Below are 27,572 nucleotides of genomic sequence, written 5' to 3' on the forward strand. Positions count from 1 at the left end.
TCACTGTTTTCACAGTTTCCCCTATAGTTTCAGTCTTCTACTGACCTGAACACAACATGGACTTAACTAAGTCACAGACCCCTTCAGGTCCTAGTGCTGTTACCTTCCTATTTAACCGAAGAAAATGAATCATTAATGAATAATGATCTGCTACTACTTTTCATGCCTTTTTTAAGATAACAGAGACTGTACACACTTTCACTTTCCCTATTCCACTACCCTTCATAATATTAAATTCTCTCACTGCATTACAACAAAAAGTATGTTTATTGGGGGCAAAGAATGTTTCAATATTCTCCTGTGGGCTAAGAAGCTTCTAGATTTAAGTGTCTTCCAAACTCTGTAGATAGTTATCTGCTTTAATATCAGGGCAACCAAATCTCCTCTCCAGGATCATTCTCCACCACAGTGCCCTGCGCATCATAAAAGAGAAGTGCAGCGTGAAATGGCAACTCAGTTGTAAAAAATACATCTATATATAGAGAGATGTGTTTTTACATAGCTAAGAAAAAAAAAAAGTCCAATAAAGCTGTTAAAGAGCATCTAGGGAAAAGTAATATTAAAGTACGCACACAGAGGTGGAAGTGCTAAGTGATTAAATGCAATATGTAGTATATCAAGTCACTGTGTATAGCTATAACTATGCTTAACATCTTAAGGAGAAAGAACAGTTAAGTTTAGTTTTGTAGATTTTAAACTTCATACTTCCAACAAGTCATCACCTACACAGCAGTCTTCTTCGCTCTGAATTCCAGTTTTAAGGTCACAAAGTCAGGAGACCATGAAATGAGTAGGTTTTAATCAGTGATTTAAAACATTTTCTCACAAAATAAATAGCTACATGAAAGAAAGAGCAAATAAATACTCTATGGAATATTCATTAATGATTACTCGCACTTGAAAATGAACATTTTGAAGCTGTCCATGACCAGGAATGATTTAGCATTCTCAGACTAAATAATTCTTAAAAAACACATACGGTAATGATTAAAAATGTTTAAGAAACCAGAAAAACTGAAGTTTTACCTAAGTAGGTCAGTCAAAATGCAACACTCATTACTAATGAATTTCCAGGAATACCTGGTGCAACAGGTATCACCATGTATTAATATATGACCCTGAACATCTGATGGAAAATGATTGGTTAGTTACAGGAGTAGTGCAAGCATATAAAAAGCTTCCAAAAAGTGCTAAAACCTTCAAATTATCAGAGTCTAAAACATGTAAATAGACAACAGGCTGCTCCTCAATGCCAAAGTACATTAGCATTCACACACCACTCTTACAAGTGCAGCAGAAGCTGCAGTAGCAAATCCATGGGGTTCCTGAGCAAAGACTCTGCTTTCCTGGAAAGCAAAGCATATTATGAGCAAGGGTCCTTAGAAGTAACTGAATGAACATAAACAGGGGAAAAGGGGAACAGAGAAAGTTTAAAAAAAAAAAAAAGAGGGACTATTAAAAGACTGGGGATAGAGGGCAGAGCAGAGACCTTAAAATCAGAGACCCAAAGGCCATGCGAGTGAGGAAACCAGTCCCTTGGATGAAGAAGGGCAGCACCAGCCCTTGGGAACGCAGTTTCAGAGACTTCCCCCGTCCCTAGGGCTCATTCATTCCTCCCCTCCTGAAACTTTCTCACAAACAAGAGGCCACCATTGTATGTCCCAAAGAAAGGACCAGTGACTTCTGGTAGGGGCAGCAGGTTCTCCAACGCTGCTTTAGGAACAGGGATCTTCATTTTACTGTCACTTAATGATCTCTAGCGTAACAAAATGCTGTTTTTTTCTTTCTACAAGGATGTTGACCACCAATATTCATGCAAAACTGTAGACTCAAACACAGCTTGGTTTAAAGTTTCCTCTGGTCTTTCCTATTCACTGAAAAAAAAAGAAAAGCTAAAAAAGCTTGGTTATCATTCTTCTGAATTCCTCTAGGAGCATTATAAATCAAAGCCAGATTTTTATACTAGTAGCAAACCACAGAGGACAGTGCTGTTGGCTGATAAAAATATCTTTCTCTACCCTCAAAAAGACAAAAAAAAGGAGAAAAAAAGAAAGAAAACTCCTTAAACCACTACATTTTTTCCAGCACAGGAAATTCTTTTGGCTTCCAAGTGGAATAATATTTACACCTGAACATCTCTGCGGGGCCGATAAAGCAGCTTTCTCTCGCTACTGCTGTTTTGGAGGGCGCTTTAACGTATCTCTCAGCTGGATCTTCCAGCGGCTTTCCAGGAGGTGCTCGCTGCCAACGGGAAGGCATTCCCACCCCCGAAAGGAGAAGAGAGAGAAGAGAAGAGAAGAGAAGAGAAGAGAAGAGAAGAGAAGAGAAGAGAAGAGAAGAGAAGAGAAGAGAAGAGAAGAGAAGAGAAGAGAAGAGAAGAGAAGAGAAGAGAAGAGAAGAGAAGAGAAGAGAAGAGAAGAGAAGAGAAGAGAAGAGAAGAGAAGAGAGCTCTGAGACTCGGAGTGTCTGTGTGTGTGTGTGCGCGCGGGCCTCACCTCGGCGGCGGGGATGTTCACGACACCTGTGGAGCGGCGCTTCTCCCGCAGCTTCCTCTTCTCGATCTGCCCTTTGCCCTTCCTGGCGCTGGGGCCCGCGCTCTTCGCCTTGGCCGCCGGCTTCTCGTCGCCCTCGGCGGCGGCGGCGGGCGCGGGCTCGGCCGGCCGCGGCGGCTCGCGGGGCGCGCGGCCCGCGCAGTGCAGGGCCCCGCCGGCGGGGGGCGCGGGCCGCTCGGGCGCCGCGGCGGGGCCGCCCGCGTGCACGTTGTTGTGCAGCTCCGCGGAGGACGCGGCGCCCGCCGCCCTGGCCTCGCCGCCCGCCGCCGCGGCGCCCGGGCCCGGCGGCGCCTGCTTGGCGCGCATCTTCTCGCGCTTCGCCTTCCACTCCTCCAGAAAGTCCGTGGTGCTGCCGCCGGCGCCGCGGTACCCGCCCGTCGCCATGTTCCGCCGGCGGGGCTGAGCGGCCACGCTGCCCGCGAGCAGCGCCGCTGCTGCCACCGCCCGCCCTGAGGCGGCCCCGCCGCGGCCCGGGGAGGAGATGTCCCGGCGGGGCGGGCGGCGGCGAGGGCGGGCGGGGTGGGCGGGGAGGCGGGACGGGCTCGCGGCGACACCGGCGCCCTGGGGAAGGAACAAAAGCGGCGCCGCGAAGCCCTCCTGGCCGCGCGCGCCCTGAGCGCGGCCGCGTCCCTCCCGCCGGCGCTGCGAGGGGCCCAGCGGGCGCGGAGGTGCCCGCGGCCGCGGCGCCAGGTGAGCGGCACCGCCCCCGCGCGCCGGGCGGAGCGGAGCGGAGCGGAGCGGCCCCGCGGCGCCCCCTTCCCTGCCCTTCCCTGCCCTTCCCTGCCGGGCCCTCCCGGCGCTGCCACAAGCGGCTGCGGGACTCGCGCGCTGCCCTCGGCTGCCCCTCGGGAGAGGAGCCGCCCGGGGGCCGCGCTGCCCTCGCTGCCGGTGGCGGCTCCCGGCGCGGGGCTCTCCCGCGGGCGGCGCGGCGGTTGCGGCCCGTTCTCGGCAGCGTTTGCCCCGGCCCCGTTTGCGGGGTGCGTGTAGGGGGGTGATGGAGGGGCAGGTCACTGTGCTAGAGCGAGGCGCAAGGTCGTGTCAAGGCCGGAGCGCCGCGCTAGGTCGCTCGGTGCGTATGCTCACGGGTATACCTCGCCTTTCTCTGTTCTTCTTTGCAGGTTCATTTCCGAACCTGTCCATTTCTTTTTTTTTAACGTAATTTTTAAAAATTCAGATGAAAAGTTGCCGGCAAGGCGCTTCTCCCAATTTGTCAAATAGCTGCCTTTTGTACGACGAGGTTCTCTTGGAGAGTGAACATAACTGTGACACTACCAGTGTTTTTGCCCTCACTATTACACCCCCTGAGCAGCACATCTGGCCAAAAATACGTGAAAAGGTCAGACCAGAAAGTTACTGTTTATAATATGTTGTGTATTTGGAGAAATAGAGCAACACATTTGAATTCTTCAAACACTGCCAGTTTTCCATCACCTTAGTTCTTCCCAGCTGCATCTTCGGCCCCCTTCTCCCTGTGGCAATACGTAGCCGCTCTCGGGGCTGTTGATGTGTGGGTCTGTTTGTCATCCCTCTTGTTCTGCACAGAGAGAGGATGCTACCGCTGGGATTTAGCTGCATCTGCCATGTTCTTGCACCCTCCACATTTTTTTTTTTCTTCATTGCCCGAAAGGCTTTGTGTTCTTTGCAGTCTGTTATATATTAACAGAAGTTATGTTGTGGTTAGTGAGGTTGGGCTTAAAGTGCCCACTACAGAAATGCTGACTGTCAGATGCTTGCATCTCAATAAGGTTGTCTGTGCTGGAGAGCTTTCAGGGATAAAGTCCCAAATAGTTTTAAGTATCGCGCTGCTTGTTTTCCTCGGCCACAACAGAGAACAGCTTAATAGGGTGCAAACAATTTTAGAACAGCACTTTTCCCCTTTCCTGAGTCCTAGGGATGCTTTTAAGGCCCAGAAATACAATTCACTTTATTAGCCGTGTTTTGAACTAGCATAATGACAAAGGACCTTAAGCCTGAAAGTAGTGCTTTCTATGTACTCATCGCTGTGGAATGAGACTCTGCCCTAGAGGTAAAATTACCACTAGGATTTGGTAGGATGGTCTCGATCTCCTTTGCCAGGCAAAAAGCAAACACTCCATTTTTCAATTTAGAATTAAATATATATATATATTTACTCTCAAAACCTTGAGGAAATGAAAGTGCAAAGTCAGATCCTTTGCGAGAAGCTTTTTAATATCTCTGTGATTTCTTTCAGAGATTCCACCAAATTGACTGATCTTACTGAGGTTTTGTGTACCAGTTTATCTGAGCCATAATCTAATGAGGTAGCAGTTTGCAAGGGCTGCAGAATAAAACAGCCAACGCAAGGCAGCAGGGCAAACAGGACACCCTCCCCGTGGCTCGCCGCTGCGTGCGCCGCCTCTCCCATGCCGTGAGCATCTCTCACGCTTGCCGGTCCTGGTACGCGCTGCTCCGAAGCGCTGTCCGTCCCTCACCCTCCGCAGCATCTTTGGGAGCTCTCGCCCAAATCTCTGCTGACGTTTTTTGTTTCTTCTCCTAATACAGGCTTTTCCAGTTACATACTTTGTTTACCTGCTTTATCACTCGTGCAAAGTTTGGAAATATCACCCCAGTACTGATCCATTAAATTTGCCTTCTCGGCTGCTTCAGGTTTCCCCTGCTGCATAATGCTCACACTCATCACTTGATGCTAGCCTGTCGTCCTGCTCACTTCTGCACTACTCTACCATAAATGCCATGGCTTAAATTCATGCCTTTTCACAGAAATGTCCCTGATTCAGCTTTTAAACCATAAAATTTCACAAGCCTTCTCTTTAAACCTTGCTCATTAAATTAGTTATGTAACTTCTCATCTTTCTGCAAAATCCTCCCATATGTGCCATGAAATTTTTCTAATGCCAGTTCTCCACATAAAAGTAGTACCCTCTTACTCGTGCTCTCCAAGGAAGCACCTGCCTCGGACCACACTCCTCGTTAGAATGAGACAAAAGCCTCGTGGGCTGCCCTTTCCAGCGGGCAGGTGTCCCTCTCCGTGCGCTCCTCCTCCGTTGCTCGCAGCTGTATCTGTGCCAGAAGCAGCAGTATCTCTGTCCGAGGCCATCTAGAGGGTTTGAAGACATTGGTGGGGCTCTACAGTCCTGACGACCGGCCTTTCTCCCCTGGCTTTGTAAGGTTCCTTTGTGGCAGAGCCCCTGAAGGAGTGGGGCTGTCAGGGACAACCCAGGGGTCCTTTTGGGGGTGTGAGCTCTGGACAGTTAAGTGATGGCATATTTTGTCTAACCGACTTCCTTTTTTTTCTTTCTTTTTTTTTCAGGTATGTGGAGAAAGTGTTCATTTCTGTTTACATCTGCACTGTTTGCTCTTCAAATTCTCCCTTAATCTCCAGTTTCGCTCTTCTTACCTGCCAAATTCTGTTACCACTTGATCTAGGCTGTTTTCTAGTTTTTATCTAAATGTGGAAAAACTCTTCTCCCTCACACTTTGATACCCATTTCTGCTGCTTCTGAGCTACGCATTCTATCTAAATCTGCGAGGTTTAGTCTATCATCATGGCTTTTTATTTCCTTTTCCTTTGGGATTTAATTAAATTATTCTTCCCCCCGACCCCAAGGCTTACTGTCTCAGTAGGCGCCTTCTGTCAAGGTTTCTCTCTACAAGGTTCCAACAGTTAATTACATTTTAGTCGCTGTAGTTAGTGGTCTAACTACATTGCTTTGTTCTGACTGTTGCCTGGAAATTCATACAGGTCTGATTTTTACTGAGATACCAGTTTTATACAATTTGCTACACTATTTAATTGGGTGCCTAAATCATTTACTTCAAGTGCTAGGTCCTTATTCAGAAGCTTGCAGGTGAGCATAGGAGGAGAAATAGCTGGATTTTGGGGAAGTGTTACTGGCAGAGAAGGGGCAGGAAATTGAATACTACAAAGCAGACTATGAATGTGCTTGAGGACCCGTCTGCAAAAGGCAGTTCCTGATGGGGAATTAGCAGGACTAGGAAGTGGTCACAATACGAAAGAAGCTCTTAGAGGAGACAGGATTTCCACCATGGCCCCTGCTTTTGCGCCCACACAGAGGTAACCCACGGAGGTTCACGGAGCAGAACGTTGCCTTATGGAGGGTGCATCAAAATGTGAATATTAGACAAAAATTTACAGAACTAATGGATTAAAAGAACAATAACAAATTGCCCAGCAGAGTGGCAGTGATAAAGCAGGGTACATAAATGTAAAGAAGTGTAAATGTAAAGAAGTGACTCATGTTGGGAAAATTTTTCTAAGGTAACGTATCCAGCCACAGCTGAGCCTCGAGCTGAGTCCTCCAGCGCTGCAGGGCCCCACAGAGGTGCCCCCCTTGCCCACAGCGGCATCCCCGGGGTCTGACGTGGAGGCGCCCGCTGCAGCTGAGCACCGGCTTCCTCGTCCAGCCTGAGCACCGGCTTCCTCGTCCAGCCCGTGCCCGTCCCCTGCAGCAATGAGCGGCCTCGGGCAGAGCTGCTCTCGTGTCATCGTGCGGGTGCTGCGTGGGGCATCGGTGCCTGCGGACCCCGAGCGGACCCCACAGGGTTGCGGCGCGGGGCAGCCGGGCTGTCACAGCCGTACTGGGCTGCTCTGCCGTCTAGGATGCTGCCATTCTGGGAGTGAAGAGCTGACGGTACCTACCCCTAGGGCAGAAATGGTATCAAGTTCAAGCTGAGTAACAACACCGCTGTGGCTTTCCCTGTTTATGACACAAACACATTGGCAGATTGGGTGTCAAAATCTGTGGGTCCCCCTTAGCACTTAATGCAAAATTCTTGGTATGATCCAGAAGCTTTTATTAGAACTGAAGAGCTTCACCTTCATTAACGGCTGCAGAGCCAGTTCACTCTTTCTAAACGTACTGATCTCTGTGCAGCTAATGCGCAATGTAAGTTTAAAATGCTGTTCAACAGACTGTAGTCTCCACCAGGTGGAAGTGACAGTTTGTGGTTCCTGCCTTCCCGTGCCTCCAGACAAGAAAGGACGTAGGTGGCACAAAAGCAAACAAGCAGAGAGCAAACCCAGGCTTTCTGGCCCACTCTCAGTCCTATTGGTACTGGTTGCAATTCCCAAATTTAGGGCTTTCATTTATTTAACAGTCCTTTGGCTCTTACGATGTATTTCGATGCTTTGAAAGCACAATACACAAACAGGACAAAACTGGACTCTCACCGTGCGCCTCTCACCACATCCTTTTGAGTGGACCCCTTGCAGACGAGGAGCTGTGTGTAGCACCAAGCCTACGCACAAAACCATGTCCCGAAAGGATCACGGTTAGGGCTGAGGGACCTCCTCAAAGAGCTGACTAAGAAGCTTGGCCTTCGCTGACGTGCAGCAGATGATGCATGCGGAATGCAGTGTGATGGCTTTCTGCAGTGCTTTGTTTGAGCGAACAGTTGATTTGGCGGTTATTTTTCTCCTGCTCCACAGTGTTTTTAGGACGCACTGCTTTTCATATGCTGGACCATAAAGAAACTCCCTTGTAAAAGGAATCAGGCAGCTATTTCAGGAATTTAGTACTGGTTATTAGCAGCAATCATCTGGAAGTGTCCAAAACAAGCAGAGGAAAACACAAACAGCGATCAATCAGGGGCTGGACATATCAGTAAGTGTAAGCAGTGGAGGGCGAAGCGTCCAATTTAAAAGAATTCGGAGCCAGTGCCTAAGAAACCAAATGGAACACAAAGGGAGCAGGGAATAGCTTAAAGGACATAAAGTACACTTGCTACTGTTTAAATTGTACTGGTATTTTTCATTAAGGATCTTATTTTAACGATACATGACCCTACTATGCACATTTAGATCGACAACTTGGGGCCGAATTTCTGTGGGAGCAACTGGAACAAAATCTATGTGCTTCTACTGTAACCATTATATATAAACAAATGTGGGCAATGTTGAAAGGGAATTTTGGATTTTGATCATAGCATGCTTTTTTGTTTTTATGTTTTTGTTTAAGGTGAAAAAGACTGCCAAGATGCATTTTAAAAATAGGTAAGTTTTAGGTACCTATAGAAAAAGAGGCTGTAAGTTAAAAAGCCACTTGGCAGAGGACAAGACTTCCTGCCCACCGGCAGGTTCACAGTTAATGCTCAGCTTATACTGTTTGTTCCCAGATTAGGCACAGGCCCAACAGGCATCCCCTTCAGTGTTTGCTTTATTATTGGACGCTAAAGGAGTCATAGTTTGGCAGCCTTTTAAGCGTATGATATTCTATGAAAACTTCAATAAATATTTGTCTTAAGCAGGCACGGGGAAAGTCTTTTAAATTGTTAACCTTTCTGATCCTCTGAGATTCATTCAAAAAGAGATGAAAGGAAACAAATTAAAAAAGAGTTTGCCTGCAAATTACTTGATGTGTTGAAAACAATGGGAAAAGTTTAAGACCTTTCACTACTTTCACCCTGAAACTGTCTGGAGATATGAAGGAGAAAAATAGGAAAGATACCTATAAGAACAGTGCTGACTCCTGAGGAGGTAAATATCTGGGTTAAGCAGTAACAGGTGACTTACAGGGCGCTTAGCTTATGGAGGAAAAACGCGTGTGGATTAGAGGGCAGCTTGAGTAGGTGGGAACTAAGTGGCTCCGTAGAGACATTCCTCCTGAGTGAAGATTATCAGTGAAAAGATCCAGCGGGTCAGGAAAAGATTCCTGGAATCTTTAAAGCCATTAGGGATGTGTGTCTGAGAAACGTGGGATAAAGCGGTGTGAGAAGAGGGGGAGTGAGAGTGAGGAAGCAGCAGAAGTGGAGACCGTGTAAGGTGTGGAAGCGGCTGGTGCTGTGGAGAGCAAAGATGATGCTGAGAGCCTGGTGAGAGGCGAGTAGGAAACTTGCAACAGGCAAGTAGAGAAGCTAATAGGAGAAACAAGTGTAGAGAGGAGCTAATAGGAGAAACAAGAGCAGAGGAGCCAGGTGGCGAGGAGTAACCAGTGTTTAGGGCAGAGAGGGGAATAAAACAGCACAGCAGCAGCAGCAAATATGAAAACACAAGCAACTGAGCAGAATATCAAAAACTTTGCCCCATATTTCTAATGGGGCAGAAATAGGCAGCCAGTTCCACAGGGATTGAATGAGAAGTGCTGGGAGGCAGATGTCCGGGAAGGACCTGGGAGATGTGGGTGGCACGGAGAAGCAGCCGGGAAGACTGGTGACTAAGCTGAGCGGCTGACGGGGAAGCGCCTTCTCCGCGGCGGCGGCTTGCAGGGGCTTGTTGCTGAAATATGAAGGGAGTTGCTGCGCTCCGGCCGGCGTGGAGCAATCCCGAGGGCCGCTCCCCAGAAACTGCAGAGATGCAGGGAGCGCTTGAGGTCTCGGGGAAGCAGCTTCGTGGGTCGTTCACGTACTGTTGATACCATCCTGAGTAATACAGAGCTTAATTAGACCCCGAAGCACAAAGATTATTATTAATAATAATTTTAGTGTGGAGGCTTGGAAATAGAGGCAGGGCCGCACCAGTGCAGAGCTGAGGAGGCTGGAACGACATGCTAAAAAGGGACGCCAGAAGCGCGTGTGATACAGCCTAGGTGTTGGCCAGGCGAGATCGGGGAGGAGAGGTTGCCGGCGGCAAGGCAGCACTGCGAGAAGCGCTGCTGTACGCGGAGTGCCGTGCTTCAAAGCAAAACGCTTACGCCGGGATCGTGTTGGCAGGGGATTAAGCAGGAAGGGGTCAGTCAGTGTGCTGGCATTTCAGACTAGCGCAGCCTGGATGTAAAGTGCTGACAGCTTCGGACACAGAGGCTTTTTCCTTCTCGCCTCTCCTCCCCTTGGCTTCAGCGGGGCCTTTTGGCAGCAGAGGGGCAGCTCCCGCTAGGGCACCGCGCGCTCGCTGGCGGAGGAAGGCCCTGTGGGGCGGCAGCTGCTGGGCCGTGGGACGGGGTGGGTTTCCAGCAGCGCCCACGTGCGCGGCTCTCCGCACGAGGAACGTGGGGCAGCGTGTCTGGCTGCGCCGCCAGGAGCGGCTGCCTGGTGCCACCTTCTGGCTCGGCCCGCGCGCCGGCGGCAGGCGCTGCGAAACCCGCGTGCGAGCCCTCGCTCGTGGGCGGCGGTTTGTCCCGGGCAGCCCCTGAGCCCGGACCACCTCCCCAGCCTGAGCCCGAACCCCCTCCCCAGCCTCCCTGCAGGCGCAGGCGGGCGGCGCTCACCGCCCCTCAACGCAAGGGAAGGAGCGTGCAAAGCCTGCAGCACTCGCAGGGCGCTGGCATCTCCGTGCTGAGCCCAGGAGGCCATTTACATGACAAAGAATGGCATCTACAGCCATAGATTAAATTAGAGGAAAGAACTTTTGGTAATTGGCTTTTCTTCCTCCAGCCGAAAACAGACAGGAGCTGGGCACAGCTGGAGCTATGAGTGTTACTAACACTGGGATGCTGGTTCCGGGTGCTTCCCCGAAGCAGGAGTTTCATTTTTAGCCCTTCGCGCAGCAACCCCCTCACACCAGGCCTGCCCTTTTGGAGCTCCAGTGAGAGGTGTCATTAAAGCAAAGGTCCAGGATAGGAACATCTAAAGGGCTGCTGTTCTTCTGGGCTTCTTCTGGTGAAGGAGAGAAGGGGCCTTGGCGCAGCCCGGTGCTGAGGGTCTCGCTGGAAGCAGCGTGAGGCAAGTGTGCGAATCAGGCAGCTGGAATCTCTCTTGCTTCCCACTTTTCTTTTTCTAGTCCTGTTCCCATCCCCTTACCTTGGCTAGAGCCCATTTTGACCTGAGTTTGAATATGCATTTTGCTTAGCCACTTCCCAATTTATTATCCTGACGGTTCACGGTCAGTACTGTCCACTTAATGATTTGTTGGCATTGCGAGAATATTTACAACATATTTTTGTAATCTTCAGAATAGCTACGAGGGAACTTAGACTCATGGAGTTACTTGGAAAGCTCAGCCTTTCTAATTAAGCTCGTAAGGTTTACAGATGGGTCTGAGTTTTCAGAAATGGCATGAAGAGCTCCATATTTGCATAAAAAGGTGCTGCTTTACTGGGAATACCTATCAGCGAGGAATGCTCTAAAAAGAGGAAAATAAAAAGGAATTTTAAAAAAATCATTTTCTTGCTACATACAAGACATCCAAATGAACAATCTGATACTGAAAGATGGGGAATCATTTCTTCTACAAACAAGCGCCTTTACAGAACAAGCAGAAGAGGTGAAATTCTGAAAATACTTTATCAGTGGAGCAAATAGGTTCATCTCACCCGCTTCCTCCCATGCGGATTTATTTTTTTTCCGCAAACCAAGCAAAGAGCTGGGGAGGGCTGTGTGGTTTGATACGGGCAGTGCAGAAACGAGGGGAAAGCGCCGTGGGGTTTGAGATGTGCCGTGCTGGCGACCTCCTCCCGGCAGGCAGCCGGGCACGGCCCAGAGAAGAAGGGTGCAATAATTAGAGAGAGGAATGTGGGGCTTTTGTCCCTGCTGTAATTATGCCTGAGCCAGATCAGAAACACTAGACATCCAACAGGTGATGTTTTTAGACAAGAAAAACCCCGAACAGTTCCTCCTTTCTCTAAAGGCTACATACTTTTCCTATCTAATCAGTAATACAAAATGGGGAGGTGCTGACACAAGCACGAATAGCTGATGACTTCACCAGTGTGGCAGCAGCTCTGCCTTTAAAGTGTGAGCAGCTCTTTGTGGTTTCTGGGCCCTTTTTTCTCTTTTTTAATCCTCTCTTGTCTGCAGGGATCCGCAGGCACCCTTGGGCCCGTGACGGGTTGGGCCGTCAGCCCCGGGGAGGCAGAGCGCAGCAGCCCCAGCTGCTCTCGCTGCTGCTCTTGCGCCCAAAACAAACGTACAGCAAATAAAAAGCAAATAACCGGGCTCACCGGCAGCTCTTGCCCTGGTTATTAGTGGCTTCGACCTAAGAACCCAAGGAAGTTGAATCACCGCAGCTAAATGTTAACAATGTGGACATAATCACGAGTAGCGACAAATGCTTTTGAAAAACTTCAGGAAAATTGCCTCCTCTATCCCAAAACAGACAGACTGGCTGTTTCCAGAGGGGTGGAAATTTAATTCCACAGATATGAGCAGCAGGCCTCCTGCAAAGCTATTCTAGGATTTTAAACCCTCAATATATCCTTTTTTTTTTTTTTTTTTTTTTTTCAATAGAATTACCACAATCCTATGGCACCAGCACTGGAAGCTTCTGGAAGCTTCTGTTTAAGACGTTGCAGAATGTCTGTACTGCCAATTCTACATAAGCTATTTTAGCAGTAAAGGATTACGGTTACTTCATAAGCCATTTAAGCAAAAGATGCGATCCCAAGACTTGAGGAAAAGTCACAGAAACTCAAGGTGGGGAGCGGGAAGGCCACCCTCTCCAGCGCACAACTGTGTCCCCGCTCCCTTTAAAAACAAACTCCACGCCGAATTGCGCTACATTTGTACGACTGCAGTTTGTCTTTTAAACTCTACGCAATCCACTGAATCAGCCTCGCCTTTTCCTGTAACAGCTGGAAATTAAATTCTATCTCCAAACCTTACCTGAACCCCTGGGTTGCACAAGAGCGGTATCAGATCTACCTAGGGGCTGCGCTACGCCTCATGGCAGCATTACCTCAGCTCAGAGCCGGCAAGGAGGCAGCGCAGAGGGGAAAACAAAGGTTCAGCCTAACTGAGGACTTCTCTGCCTGCGCCTTCCCCACGGGCCGCGCTCAGCGGCTGCGCGGGGCAGCCCCGTGGCTGGGCCAGGGCCGAGGCCACCACAGGACTCCCCGCTCAGGGCCACGTGGCCGCTCGCTGATGAACCAGCGTCGCCGGCGGCCAGGGAGCAGGGGAAGGCCATGAGGAGCCTGCGTCGTGGGCATGTGGAAGGAAAACGGGCCACTGCTCCCCTAACGTGGGGATCTTCAGCTCCCTCAAAGCTGTTTTTTATTTCCTTCCGTAGGATGGCATGTAAATATTTCCTTTTTTTTTTTCTCAAGGAAAACCAGAAAGCGACATGTTAAGAAACCCAACCAAACCAAACAAAAAAACCAACCCTAGTGGCTGGCGTTTATCTTGAACGAGATAAATACCCGCACAGCAGGACCGAACCCTTTTGTTTGACTGTTGCTATGAGCACAAACCAGAGCGTCGCATGGAGGACTGCTCTGGAGGAGAAGGGCACTGAGACCCTTCTGCTCTGGGCAAAGGAATAAAAATAACTCTACCAAGGGGGAAGGAAAATATTAATTAGAACTACTCTTTTTGGAAGCTGGAAGGGCCCTAGCAGAAGGCTGAAGGAGGTATAGAAGAACTGGGAAGGTCTGAAGAAAACCACTCATGCTGAGGCCAGCAGGTCTAGAAAATAGGACCTTCCGACTCCAAAGCCTCTTATTCTGGTTAATGGCTACAGTTGGAAACGGAGCCACTAAGTCAGGCAGCCCCGAGACAACCACAGCCCCAAGTGTGCCGGGGATCTGCACGGCCTTCCCTGTGCCCTGCGGCGGCTGCTTGTGAACATTCGGGTGGTAGCGCATAAAAAAGGGTTCTCAGATTCTGCACACAGACAGGTTTATGTAAAATATATAAACATTTGTCCAAGTTGTTACAGATTGCATAAATATGGCATTTTTACTGTTGCATTTACAGATGTGCATGTACAATGATGTGCAAATAATCACAACTTGATTACAATCTTTGAAAGTACTTGAACTTTGCATCCAAGTAACGCAATGAATGAAAAATGCCCAAAGAATTTTAAATAGCAAACTTATAACATGGTTTAAATTCATAACAAATTTCAATGTCTTCTCAGTAAAACTTTCACACATTTAAAATAGTTTGTATTCATTTTATTTGTATATGTCAAAATACATTTTTTTTTCCAAAATAGTGGGTTTTGCAACTAGTTTCATGCAGATACAAGGTCTGCTCAGTACTACCAATAAAATCAATATAGCACAGTAGCCATTCATTTTTTTTAGATATAAAGAATAAATAACCTAAATATAAAACACTAAAATATTAGAAACACGTATTTAATCATTCACAGGCACCCAAACTTTACCAAATATAATCCAGAATATGCCTAACTGTCTTGTAACAGAACTCAATACGTTGCAGCCATTCAACCTGTTCAATCCGTTGCTTATTTGACGTTAGCACACGACAATGGAAGTTCCCTATGGTTCAGAGCCACCTCTCACACAGATCCATTACAATAAGATATCTCCAACTATCCGTGTACCTTTAAAATCAAGAATCCTGAGCTTGGTAGTAAGAGCATAACCTTACATCTTCAAAAAACCAATCAACAGAGAGAGGACATTATGTCTTCCTTACCAAAACACAGCCCACCCCCAAAAAACTACCCCCGGCCCCCAAGTAGGCAGTAGGACACAATGACCTTTTTAAATGAAGGGGTACAAATTCACATTTAATATAGTATACAATATAATCAATAATACAATAGCTACTACAAGCTTTACAATGTACAATTTGTTTTAATGGCTGATCTGTTCAGTGGTTTTAGGCAATAAACTATGTGCCAATAAGATGTCGTATTCTGAATGGTTTAGTGAAAATATAAAAGCTGTTTGTTTCTAACAAAAGCGATCTTCACTTAAATACTTGTTTTGTTTTTAAAGGCCACTGAAATGTATAAAATGGTCTGACATGATGGTGTTATCAAATTAGATGCCTTCTCACATGGCAACAACAGTGCATATAAACATTAATGTGAGTGTAATGGGTTATGTTTTTCAATGATTTAGTAACATTACTTTGGCTAGCACAACAGTTTTGGACAGCACTCAGATAAATACAGGTATGTGAAATGTAGTGAAGCAGTTATATTTATGCAATTTTTATTACGGTGAACACTATCAAATGAAAAAAAAATGGGAGGAAAAGATAATAAAGTATTTTATATAGTTTAGACCTTTTGTAAAGATAGGGCTCCATACAATGTACAATGTCTAAATCCTTTATACCATAAAAATTAATGAACTTTGTTAAACACACTATTCTGGAGTAGCCTAATTGCATTAACAGACATTTGCAATAGGGAAATATATTCAAGCATGCCACGTGGTGGTCTGAAAAAATCAAACCAGTACACATTTATATATACAGCATCACTCAGTACCTGCTCAAATGAACGTGACAATTACAGGATCTAACATCTCTCACTACAAACTTTTTTTTTTTTTTTAAAGTGACCAATAAAGGCAGAAAACAGGACTCTTAAAATAATTCTAGTTTCAACTGACTTTTAAAGCATTTTGTATAGGAAATATATGCATATTGCACAAACAGTGAAAGCAAATGTTCCACCAAACATCTCTGTTCCAGGTGGTTGGACAACACAACTCTAGGTAGCTACACAAATATGTAATTTAAAAGGGTGTGTGGTCTCTGCAAATGGTAAAGCTGTGAAAACACTGTACAAGAAAATCTGGTACATGAATAATTAGAAGGGAAAAAAACAAAAACAAATCCAAACTTAATATTTAAAGAAAAACTTAGTATAGAAAAAAAAAAGGGAATTGTGGCACAACAAAAATGTTATTGAGTAACTGTCTTCTGTGAGAGCTGAAAGCTTTTGTTGATGTAAAAGTGTTTATGTACAACTAAGGCTTACTGGTTAAATATCTGAGGCGTATCTGGCCTTGAACACTTTCCTTATTATGCTGTAGCTGTAAACAAGATTTCTCAGTCATTTTATCTTCTCAGCAGCTGCATTTTAACAGAAACAATGATCTTGATACAAAAAAACACACAGGTAAGAGGGCGTTTGGCAGGATATCTGAAAATGACAGTCTCCAGGAGATCTTCCCACACTTCCAGTGACTGCCACACTATGGTCCACTGGAGTTACTAGTGATGTGCAATACCGTGATTTGCTGCTGCAGTAAACCCTTTATTTGGAAAGTTTGCTTATAACTCTGATCAAGGCCCCGTTTTCATCTTTTAGCCTCTGGTTGTCTGCCTTCAGATCTGGAAGCATCTATGAGGAATGAAACACAATGGTTACTTGTTATTACACCCCAAGCAAAGGCAGCAAGGTGAGACAAGCACAGGGGATAAAAATCTCCACACAGAGTAAGTATTTTGGCAGTTATTGTCCCCCTTAGCGGCAGTTCAGAAAAATCTCACCTTTTAGTATAATACAGTTAAGGAGTCAGGGATTAGGACTTTGCAAACGCTCATACAGATGCACTATAAAACAGAGGTGAGCAGGAGAGGCCTCTGCACAACAGCAGTTAGAGCAGCACGAGGAAAAGCAACTTAATGCTTCACATGCCGGAAGTGCAAAACCAACATTTTCATGGCGATTTAAAGAGTTCTCCTTATGCTCCACTTGCTCTGCTTCAAAATAAAATACCATGACTAATCCTGTCTCTTGCTGTGCCCTTGGACGATGCCACCACGGATCAGACAGCGAGTGATTCAGCACATCAGCTCCCAGCACTCTCGTCACTCACTCCAGCCCTGTGTTGGAGCCCTCATCCCAGAACTCGAGGTGGCAGCTCTGAGCAGGATGGCTCACGAACACAGATCACCCCGGCACACCAGGCTGCACTCGCAGGCGCCCAAGCTGCAAGAGGGCGAGTTAAGGCTGCCACAGGAGGCAGGCGACGTGCAAGCACCAGTGCTGGAAGGTGGGAAGGGGAAGGGAAGAAAGGCAGGAGCCAAGTGAGGTGAGAGCTGCGCAGGATCAGGCAGGAAGGGAGGACAAGTCAGTGCACAGAGGTTTGTACCAGGAGATTTGCTTGAGAAACTAGAAGTAATCTCAGAAATTCCCAGGGCCTGCCCTCCGGGGCTGATAGCAAGGCACCTACAGCACTCCTGGCTCAATTACGTGCGTGTTTCTGGCAGGTGGTTTACAGAGGAGGCCCCAGCCTATTCCTGCAGAGCGGTTATCCAGTAACCGCCGGTGCTCGAGCATGAGAGAGGTCCAAGTCCAACTGCTGATCTATGTAATGACAGCAACAGAGTCTCCCAGGATTAAATTCCCTTCTCTCTAGTTTTGTTTTCATTTTATTGTAAAGAAATTATACTCCTAACCCCTTCATGTTTAAAACATTACTATGGAACAGAAGGAATGGAGAAAATTGAAACTACAGCATGAAGTAACATTACAGCAGGCTTCTTTTACACATTTTCTCCACCACATTAGGGGCAGCTTACAGGCAGCTCACCAAAGAGCAGACCCTGCCAGGCAGCGGGCCCTGCCGTGTGCTAAAGCTCTAAAGGGCTCTCTGGTTACAGTAGCTCCAGTTTCTTCACCTGCAAATACAAATACTGGAAGATGAGCAAGGCAGCAGGCAACGCAGGAGGTGGTGAGGTGGTGTGTGCAGCCCGGGCACCTGCAAATCGTTCTGCTAAACTGGGCTCCATCTCTGCTCCAGGGGGCTCTGGGGAAGCCACTGAAACTGAGTTCTTCTCAGAGAGCCATGCTGAGGTCTTCAGTTCTCTGAGTTCACTCAGAGTCAAGTGAATGCTGCGCTCCAAATGCAAAGTGGTGGAAAATGACCATTATTTTTAAAAATTATCTCAGAGTATTTGAAATGGGGCAACTCGAGTAATTTATTTGACAATTCCAATGTCACCTGTGCCATGTTTTCTAAGCTACAAAATAGGGCAATACCAGTGTGTCCTATCACAGGCCTACTAGGAAGGAACTTGCCTACTAAGAAGGAATTACTTTTTGCAAAACTCACAATGCGGTGAGAAAATTTACAAAAAAGACTACGAGGAAATAATTTTGTATTCTGTACATCTGGACAGTGCAAGTTAGACATGGACCTGCACACAGAGCAGGGAGAGGAGTTTTAGAATACACTGAAATGCTGCCATTTACTGCATAGAACAGAGTGCCTGCGGGAGGAGAAAAAACAGGAAGAACGGTGTTACTGAGGAGGTTTCTGCTGTATAAAACACTTCCCATCCTCTTGCTTCTGGTACCGTGAGTTTATGAGCTCAGCTCCTCGTGTCCTGTTTTGATAGCGGGCAGGTTCTGTTAGGAAAAGGAGGGGCAAGATCGGACCCGGAGCCTCTGTCCCAGCGCGGCGCTGCGGCCGGCGGGGCCGAGGCGCGCCGGGCGCGTCGACAGGGCGCAGGCAGCGGCCCCGCGAGAGCCGCGCGCTCGGGCTGCGGCGCCCACCCCAACGGCCCGCGGGCTCCGCCGAGGCGGGCGGCCCCTCTCCCGCCTGCTGCCCAGCGGCGCTCGGCTTCGGTGTTGGTGCCGTAACCACGCGCTGGACCAGCCCTCCAGGGGGGCCCTGGCGCAGCGCGGGGAGCTCCGGGGCCACCTCAGCTTCCTGGCCGGGGAGCTGCCGTCGGGAATGCCCAACACTCACAAGCAGACCTGCAAACTGGTGGTTTTTGCTAGTTTTCCTATCCTAACAAAGCAGCCACTGTTCAAATGTAGAGCCTTAACATAATCCAGTACCATTTCATAGTCTGAGAGTTCCTATAAATAGGCTTTAATCCTGATTAAACTAATATGTGGAGTATGCATTAACAAAATATTTTCTCTTTTGTTAGCGAATCTGCTAAAGAATATGGGAAAAGTGATAGCAGACAAAGGCAGTTATGAGTAACTGCAGACTGATCAGGAAGGATAAATGCAAATAGCATAACTAAAATGCTTACAGTTCTCATCTATACTAATCCTAAAGTGTTTTAAGCCAAGCCAAAGATATTTATACAATTTTCTTGGCATAGCGAATTCCTATCGTACTAAAACTTCCTGTGAGGTGGCACCACAAACCTTTACTGTGGAGAGGCAGAAAAAGCAGCTTAGCAGTAAACTCAGCGAAATTACAGCTATCTACTGTGCTCGATGCTTTCCGTACTCCTTAATAAAACAGAGTATTCTTCTGTGAGGAGGTTTCTGAATAGAATTACAAATGCACTATTTTGCCTATCTGCACTACATGAGTAGCTGGTAACTTTTGCAGCTTGGTAGCTGAGCAAATAATTATTCAATAATCACCTGCCACGTGGAGCCAGCTCAGATGCGTACAGCAGTAATGACGCCGGTGTTTGCTGGAGGGTTTAACAGTTTTTACACACAAAACATCCACATTAAGGCTATGAAAAGCTCGTGAACTATTAAGGTTCAGATGGATCAGCCGAGCTGCAGCAACAGGCTCCTGCTGCCCCGCATTCGCTAGGTGAGATGTGACCCCATGAGCAGAATGAAAACCCACCCACCTGTCGCTGCTTCTAAGAGGGAAGGCTGAGGGGAGAGCAGTTTAGCAAGAGCCGCTGTGCAGAGGGGAAATTACCTCCTTTTCACCTTTTCAGATCTTACACGCTCACAGAAACTTTCATCCGATGCAACTATTAGGTAGGGAGAGGAAAGGCTGAGGGCTTTGGTCTGCAGTGAACCCACATTTTGTTCCTCGTAGATGTTGGGAAGTGGTTTTCTGGAACTGGCCTGCTCCAGGTGAGCTTAAGGCGACAAGCAGCCCACGCCGCTGGTGGCAGGAGCCCCACGGGCCATCCCCGTGGGCAGTGCGACACACGCACAGCAGCGGGGACGGTTTTGGTGCGGCACCGTCCCTGTCTGACCGGTCCTGGCTGCACGTGCAGCAATGTGCGCGCGTCACCTCCCACCAGGGCTAACGCTGGGCACCTTCAGCTTAGCCTGAATCCTCTGAGGGGAAAATAAGGACTGGCCATAACCACAGGAAGTTCATATATGAAAATGTTAGTTGACTGGAATCTCCGGTACAGTTTTGAAAAAAGTAAAGACTTTGATCCCCGCTAAGCCCTAAACAGACAGATGCAGGGAAGCAAGCTGCTAAAGGAGTTAATGCAGAAATGCAAAGCACTCCCCAGGCACTCCTTAGCTCACACTGGATTTACTTCAATTCTGTGCCTATTAATTATACTGCAAGCAGGCAGCTCAAGCCTTAACTTCTCCGTGTTGGAAAACCAGAATCAAACCTGGCAATGTGAGAGTTTACGTATGTACCAAAATACGGGAGTGACTTGAGCTTATCCTAGTGCCAGCTCACAGCCCTTGCAGGCGTCGCTGGGCTGTTATCAAGTCCGAGGGCTCCTGAGTGGCTCCAGCTGGAGCACGCAGGACAAGGCTGGGCACTAGCACGGGTAACGGGGCAGCCCAGCACCCTGCAGCAGGGAGCGGGTCGCGGCGGCAGCCTCCACGCGGCCACACGCGAGCAGCACGTCCGGGCCCAGCACGCGGCGGTTAATGGGGACACGCTGCCCAGGCACACACGAGGTAGCGACACCTGCCTGGCTACCCAAAGCAGAAGGAAGAAATTACGAGTCCACAGAGCGCAGCTGCCTACAGGACCCTGAGAGCTTGGCAAGCACTCTGGTCAAGGCCCTATTCTCAGTCACCAGTCGCTCATTTATGTGTCTCAAAGACTGAATCTGCTTTATTTGCTGTAGGTTCTGCAGGAATCAAAGAAATAGGAGTGAAAACAAGAGAAAATAAAACACGTATATTACATTTCAAAGAATCAGAGATGAGCAGAATTGAAAGAAAACTTAAAAGACAGGCTCCTGTTTAAAGTAGATAACTCAGTGTGAAAGGCACATTCTTGCAAAGTAATCTAAGAAGCAGCAGCGATTAGTCACAGCTTTCCAAAACAGTCCAGGATACATTAACAATGAGAGTTATTCCTGGAATTCTTTACTTAACATCCTAATTCCACAAACTAAATATCCTATTCAAATGTCTGCAAATACTCACACATCTAACATACACTCTTACATGACAGTAATACAAATCATAAGAAGATTTTAATCTTCTTACTATATCTTGAGTTTCAATCTTTAATTCAAAACTTTTGTGCATGTATTGCTTACTGAAAATAGGCTTTTCAAAAAGGCAGGATATTTGCATTCTTTATTCTTCTCACAACCCCAGCTGCCCTTAACAGTAATTTACAGGCTGGTGATGAGAGCTCCTATCTTCTGCCTCCCAATGTTAGAGAGCTATTTTCCTATATTACAGTTTGCTTTGCACATTTTTCACACTTCAAGACCCCCTCAGGGATCTCAGACTTTGTAGACTCCACTACAACAAACTGCCTTGGCCTGAATCCAGAGCAGCTAGAGGGGCCATGGCTGCCTTTGCCTAGGATTGCCACTCAACGTCAGTTATATCAACAAACACTTATTAGCTGCACGTATTTCAATGAAAAGTACTTGGAAGCTAATGCAGTTTCCAAGCAGCAGAGGGAGCTCAAAAACGAGCTTCCAAGGAAAACTGACTAATCCATGACAAGCAGCAGATCTCAGAACAGTGATGATAAAATCCTTCAAAATTAGAGTCCAAAAGTATTTTGTATCTCATCATGTTGCAGTAGATTTTGAGTTATATTTTAATTCTGTCAGTTCTGCTGGACCTATCCAATTATATCCTATAGCACAGAACAAATCTGCCAGTTTTGTCAGTCACTTTAATCTTATGAGAGGGTTTAACAGTGGTAAACCAGAGAATGAGAAAACCCATACCATGACTGAATAAAAAAATACATAAGGAATGTATTACAGAATTTACATAAAGAATGTAATACAGAAGTGGTTCACTCCTGGAAGTCAGTTCACATGCAGTTGAAGAAAAATGGAAATCCATTCACTCTTTACAAGTAATGTTTTTTCTTTTGATGCTGGCAAAATTATTCTAATTCATAGTTTAGAGATCACAACACAGAGGCCAAAGTAACATTTAATACTTACATATCTATGGAACTATATGTCATAGTTATTTTTAAATTCTTTAAATAATTTAAATTTTTAAACAACATCACATCGAAACCAGAGACTGAAATTCTGTCTTAATTAAAGTGTGTTTCACTCTGAGCACCTTCGAATATTTCCTGCTGGCCAATCTTTTATACAAGCTTAAGTCTTAGTAGTTTCTTAGAAAACAAAACATCTGACGTGTGAGACTGCTGGTGCCAAATAACGTCATTACAACTTACATGTAATGAATGATTTGGAAAAGTGACTATGATTTATGTATTTTCTAGTGAATAGTAACTAACGCTATTACCAGACAACGTATTGATTATAACCAATGACACTTTGTTGTCTATAGTTCAACCATACTTACTTTCAGTTCCTCTTCCATTTCAGATATCCTTCTTTCTAGAGCTCTTCTTTCCTAAATCAAAAGATGTGTTAATACTGAACAATACCATTTTTAAAAATTTACTTCTTGTAAATATTGTGATGATAGTGAAATACTTCAAGTTTCAAAGATCATACAACCAAAAGCACAGTGTAGACAGGAAACTTGTGATGGCGGTGATGTATAGAAAATTTAACAATATTGAATTTTAATAACTTAGGAGGAAGAGATATTAAAATTTACATCAAATCCTATAAAATATACCCCTTCCTTTACTCAGATTTAGTTCATAAGTATAGTTTGCTTGGATTTATTTTTCAGTAAGCCAGGTTTTCATAACAGTGTAATATACAAGAAATGCAGAAAATGATCAGAAACGAACAAGAATATTAAGAGAAACAGAAGCACAAAAGCATAAGCTTTCATAGACAAGCAAATGTAGCTGAAACATCTGCCTCAGCTCGCTCGGATCTGCCCACACTACAAACTGCAACGTAGTGTAGATACACCCAGTTAACATTAAATGGGCACAGCTGAGTACCCAAGAAATCTAAGACACAAAGGACTACCTGCTTCTTGAGGAAATGTTTCCTGAATATTTTCTGCGTTTCTAGTATATTTTTGTTTTTTTTTTTTTTCTGTTTGCCTGAGAAGCAGGAGTAATTGGCCTTTGTAGAGCACATTAGGTCATCTCGATTGCAAAGATGGCAGCAGGACCCAAGCCAGGCTCCTTGGAAGGAGCTCAGGTTTCTCCATACTATGCTGCAGCCTGCAGTGCAGACACTCTACGGTGGTTTTTAACGCCCCTCCTTCGCCCAAGCCTCACGCTCCACACGTGGGACAGATCAACAGCTACTGCACAGAGCCCACGGCCGAGAGCTCGGCGGCAGCCGCCGTTACTCCGTACTCTGCATTCAGGTCTCTCCAAAGTGTGAAAGGCAAAAGCAACAGATTATTATTGCAAAGTGTACATATGCAGCTGCATACAACGGTGTTACGCAAACAGCAAGCAGCATTGACTGAGGTGTTTAAAACTTGGGTTAGATCATACCGCCCAGGAGATACTGACTCTTGCCGGTCACCTTTCAGATACAAATCATTTGAATTTAGTTTAATCAGAGTGCAGTTATTCCCCAACATTTTCTCATTTTAGTAAAAACATACCTAATGTAACGGCTTAACAAAATAACAGATAACTGTAGTTGTTAGCACTTACTGTACTTAACTCTTCTGAACGCTAAATTTTACCATAATGGCACTGACTGACAGTAATGGGCATAGTAAGTACTTGTGAGTTGCCTGCAGTAAGCAAGTGCCTAACAGAATAACCCATCTTACATTGCTTGCACCAGTTACCTGATAATGTGTACTACAGAATACTATTAGCAGTGCTTTTACACTAAGAGACATTTGAAAATTCCTGAAATTACCAAGAAATTAAATAAATCAAAAAAATTAATGTGGCTAGGAAATCAGTACTGCAAATACACATTCTGAAGTTCTTTGGATGTGTTTGTTTAGCAAGGTATGTTGCGCTTTTCTAAGAATTTAATTAACTCTGTACACTTCACATTCTGTAAAAGAAACATTGAAATGGTCTCGCCTAGATATGTGACTTATTCTTAAGAAATGTTCTGATTATTAGGCCTGTTGATAAAATAATTCACTGATGCATGAATAAATCCACTGTGCCACTACACAGTTCATCACACTTAGCCATGTTCACTATAATTTGTTCATCTGTGTCCCTTCTATCAGTTGATTTCAGAAAACCTTTCTTTTCCAAAAAGACCATTCAGATCACAGATAACAGCATTACATGATACATGTCTCCTGGAAGACCACAAAATACCCCCAGACTTTCACCATTTCTCAAATGTCTGCACTCAGCTTTTGCTAGAATAGATTTGTTAGCAGCAAAAAGGAAAAAAAACCCTCCCCCTCAGCAGCAAAATTCCAACAGCAAAATGCCGAGCCCAGGTGAAGCTGTACCTCTCCTTTGCCTGAACAGCTCGTTTAGGAACCGGCTTGAGATGCCAACAACAGAACACGACACAATTTCTTTGCTGTTCTCATGATGAAATAATACATGCCTGTTTCTCAATGCACATCAGACAATCTAACTCACTTGTTTTTACCAAAAACAAGTAGGAACCGCAGGCTTGATCAGCGAGACCGAGCTACAATGATTTACACAGCTGAAAAACTGCCCCTATATTTAAAAAATGACCTACACATTCTTGTATATTCAGCAAAGCCACAACAATATTCTGCAACACAAATTTCCAAATAACAAATTCTAAACTTGGGGGGTAGCTAAAGGTAGCTACAATTCTGATCCAGATCAAAATCCTGCAGTGTCAGTTCTACTTAAATTAATAGGAAATCCCACACAGCGCTTGTAATGTACTTTTTGAACAGCGACAGGTTCTTAATGGAATTCTTATTTTGCTGGGATTTTGGAGCTGTGAACAGATGTATACACCCATATCCATGTAGAGAGCCTCCTCCTTGTACTCAATTTTCAAATAAACCACACTGACATATCACCAAATCACACCATGGAGACCTCCTTTTGAAGGCTGAGTTTAAATAACATTCAAAGCTTAGAAACTCAGTGTAATAAAATTGAAAAAGTGTTCTTTTTTATTTATAAACTCTGTTTCCACTTGAAACATCACTGCAGATGCCTTCAACTTTTTTTTTTCCTGCAGTGACTGTCCAGCTTTTTATTGATCTACATTTATTCTCAGCACCTTAGTTTTCCTCTCCCTATTTCTATATCTGTATCTACATCTTCAAGTTTAGTTTCACTCAGTGAAGTCTCATACTTGGAAAAATGTAGGTTTTTTACATTTACACCCTTACAATATATATAGAGAGAAAGGTATCTTTACAATTATCCCTCAAGATTCCCAGACAATGTGCACTGATTTTAGTGAGCTTATTTTTAGAGGTCAGGTATTGATGATGAGCATTTGAGAAGTCTGCTTCAGACACTGGCTTTGGTTTTGCTAACTCCAAATTTTGACAATGCTGTATTATAAATAATGTAATTTCTCCTGCAGGGAACCTATTGGGAGATGCTGGTGTATCTCATCACTCATGTGGCCTAGTTTCTAGGAATATTAGTATGAAACACTGGGGACTGTCAATGTCCCAGCCTCTGCACTCCCTCCTCTGATACAGCTTTTAAGAAGGAACTGAAGTCTAAGCCACATGCTACTACAGAGAGTAGTTTCAATCCTTGTTCCTCAGTGTTTTCAGTATTACTCATTGCATTAGAACTTTTATTCTAAATAAAAGTGAGAAGAAAATAAAGGAAGAAACAATTATAACTAAAATCCTGTTTTAAGTACTTGTCTGCAAAGAATTAAGTTTGAAATTATAAACTGCAAAGCTTCTAAATCTGTTGTAAATTAGGTTTCAGCCACAAAGTATTATCATTAACTTTGTTTATCTTTTTATCTGCCAACTTGGCTAGAAATGACTTTAGAAAAAGTAACAGTTCTAGAAGACAATTTGCTATTGGGTGAAGTATCTCCTACAAGAAAGAGGAACAAGAATTCCCAGTACAGCCAATTCTCTCAGGCAACAGCTTATACTAGGAGAAAAAGCAAAGCAGTAACTTCAAATGTCAAGCTATGCAGTATTACACAAACTGCAGCTTGGTATCCATATAATAATAGCTGCTGCTGCATACCTATAAAATAATTAAAAATGCCCACTTGGGTGGTTATGGTAGCATGCAAGAAACTTATTAAAGAAACTTATTAAATTTGGTGATGAAACTTTTCTGCTGATGAAATTGTTGCCTACAGCAGGATGGAAAAATAATCAGGAGAAATAGGTGCTGAAAGGCCACTATAATTATCTGAAATGATTACTGAGATAAACATAATGGAACTTCAGAAGTACCTGAGAGCACTGCCACATCTCCATCCTCTCCTATAAAATTCACCTATTGTTTGTTTGTTTCTTATAGAGCTCACAGAACTAAACACTGCTTCCTAAACCTCAAAGACTGGAGAGCTACCAGTAGCCAGTAACTGAGCTGGTGCCTGTGAAGTTTAAGGCAAACCGTATCACTTATAAATGCCAAAGTTCACTTTTTTTTTCTCTCTCTCATGTTTAATTATCTAATGTGTCACTCCAGGATCAGGTGAGCATTAAGATCAGCATGAGGAAGAGAAAGGAACATGTGGCCAAGGACAGCCTGGAAGCCAGAACCACCTTTACAGCACCATTTATTGCTGTAAATTGTTGCAGAACTAAACTTTTTCAGGGCTGGATCTTAAACTAGTATGAAACAGCAGCCTAAAAATATCATGTGTCTAGCTTCTAAAATCCCACAGTCTACCTCACATGTCCATTTATTACACGAGCCTCCTCTCCCAGACCACTTGCCTCTGACCCTGATATCCTTCTTCTCACCCTGTCGACCAGTTTAATCCCCTCCTGCCCTCCAGTACCATATTTCCTTGGGAAAAGTTGCAGGGCAAGGTAGGATACAGATTATGCTTAATCTTATATCACTACCTGAGCTGAAGTCTGGTGGTTATGGGATAGAAACAGCTGCTTCATTACCAGTAGTAATTGATAAAATGTCATGCGTGCTTCCGGGAAGTCTTGAGAAAAATTAAGTCTCTGCATATTGGAATTGCACTAAAAGGCTCTGAATTTGCTTAACTCTGTCGGGTGCCAGACGTTGTTCTGGGACAACGGACAACAGTGGCAGAGGCCTGGGAAGCAGCTGAATTCAGAACCGAGTCACCACAGGCCAACAAGCGATCTGAGAGCAATTCTTTAAAGTATTCCCGTCTCACAGTATCACACATTTACTGCCAGGTTGAATGCTAAAATCCACAGATCTTCTAAAAAAATGCAAGTTATAAGAAAGGCTTCTGTTCCTACTAAAATAAATGCCAGCAGTTACAAAAGAAATCAAAATAAAGCTCTAATTAGAGTACTTAAAGAATTTT

General features: G+C 45.3%; 2 protein-coding genes across 5 annotated transcripts in view; both read right to left on the reverse strand.

Moving 5' to 3' along the window:
• Nucleotides 1-2,936, reverse strand: part of PAWR (pro-apoptotic WT1 regulator) — a 66,865-nt gene extending 63,929 nt beyond the window's left edge. The window contains exon 1 of the mRNA XM_088531213.1: nt 2,496-2,936. Coding sequence (XP_088387339.1) covers nt 2,496-2,936 — 441 coding nt within the window. The remainder of the gene's footprint in view (nt 1-2,495) is intronic.
• An 11,369-nt stretch (nt 2,937-14,305) lies between these two features.
• Nucleotides 14,306-27,572, reverse strand: part of PPP1R12A (protein phosphatase 1 regulatory subunit 12A) — a 110,750-nt gene continuing 97,483 nt past the window's right edge. For 3 of the 4 annotated variants that reach the window (XM_088531210.1, XM_088531208.1, XM_088531207.1), the window contains 2 exons: nt 22,573-22,623; nt 14,306-16,476 (listed from right to left, as the gene is read on the reverse strand). In XM_088531210.1, the coding sequence (XP_088387336.1) occupies nt 16,390-16,476; nt 22,573-22,623 (138 nt within the window). In that variant the 3' untranslated portion in view covers nt 14,306-16,389. Of the gene's footprint in view, nt 16,477-22,572; nt 22,624-23,641; nt 23,673-27,572 lie in introns of all 4 variants that reach the window. The other variant, XM_088531209.1, reaches the window with a different exon arrangement.

Source organism: Tinamus guttatus, unplaced genomic scaffold (assembly GCF_059628265.1).
Source record: "Tinamus guttatus ecotype Peru unplaced genomic scaffold, ASM5962826v1 Tinamus_guttatus_pri_ptg000399l, whole genome shotgun sequence".
NCBI lineage: Eukaryota > Metazoa > Chordata > Aves > Tinamiformes > Tinamidae > Tinamus > Tinamus guttatus.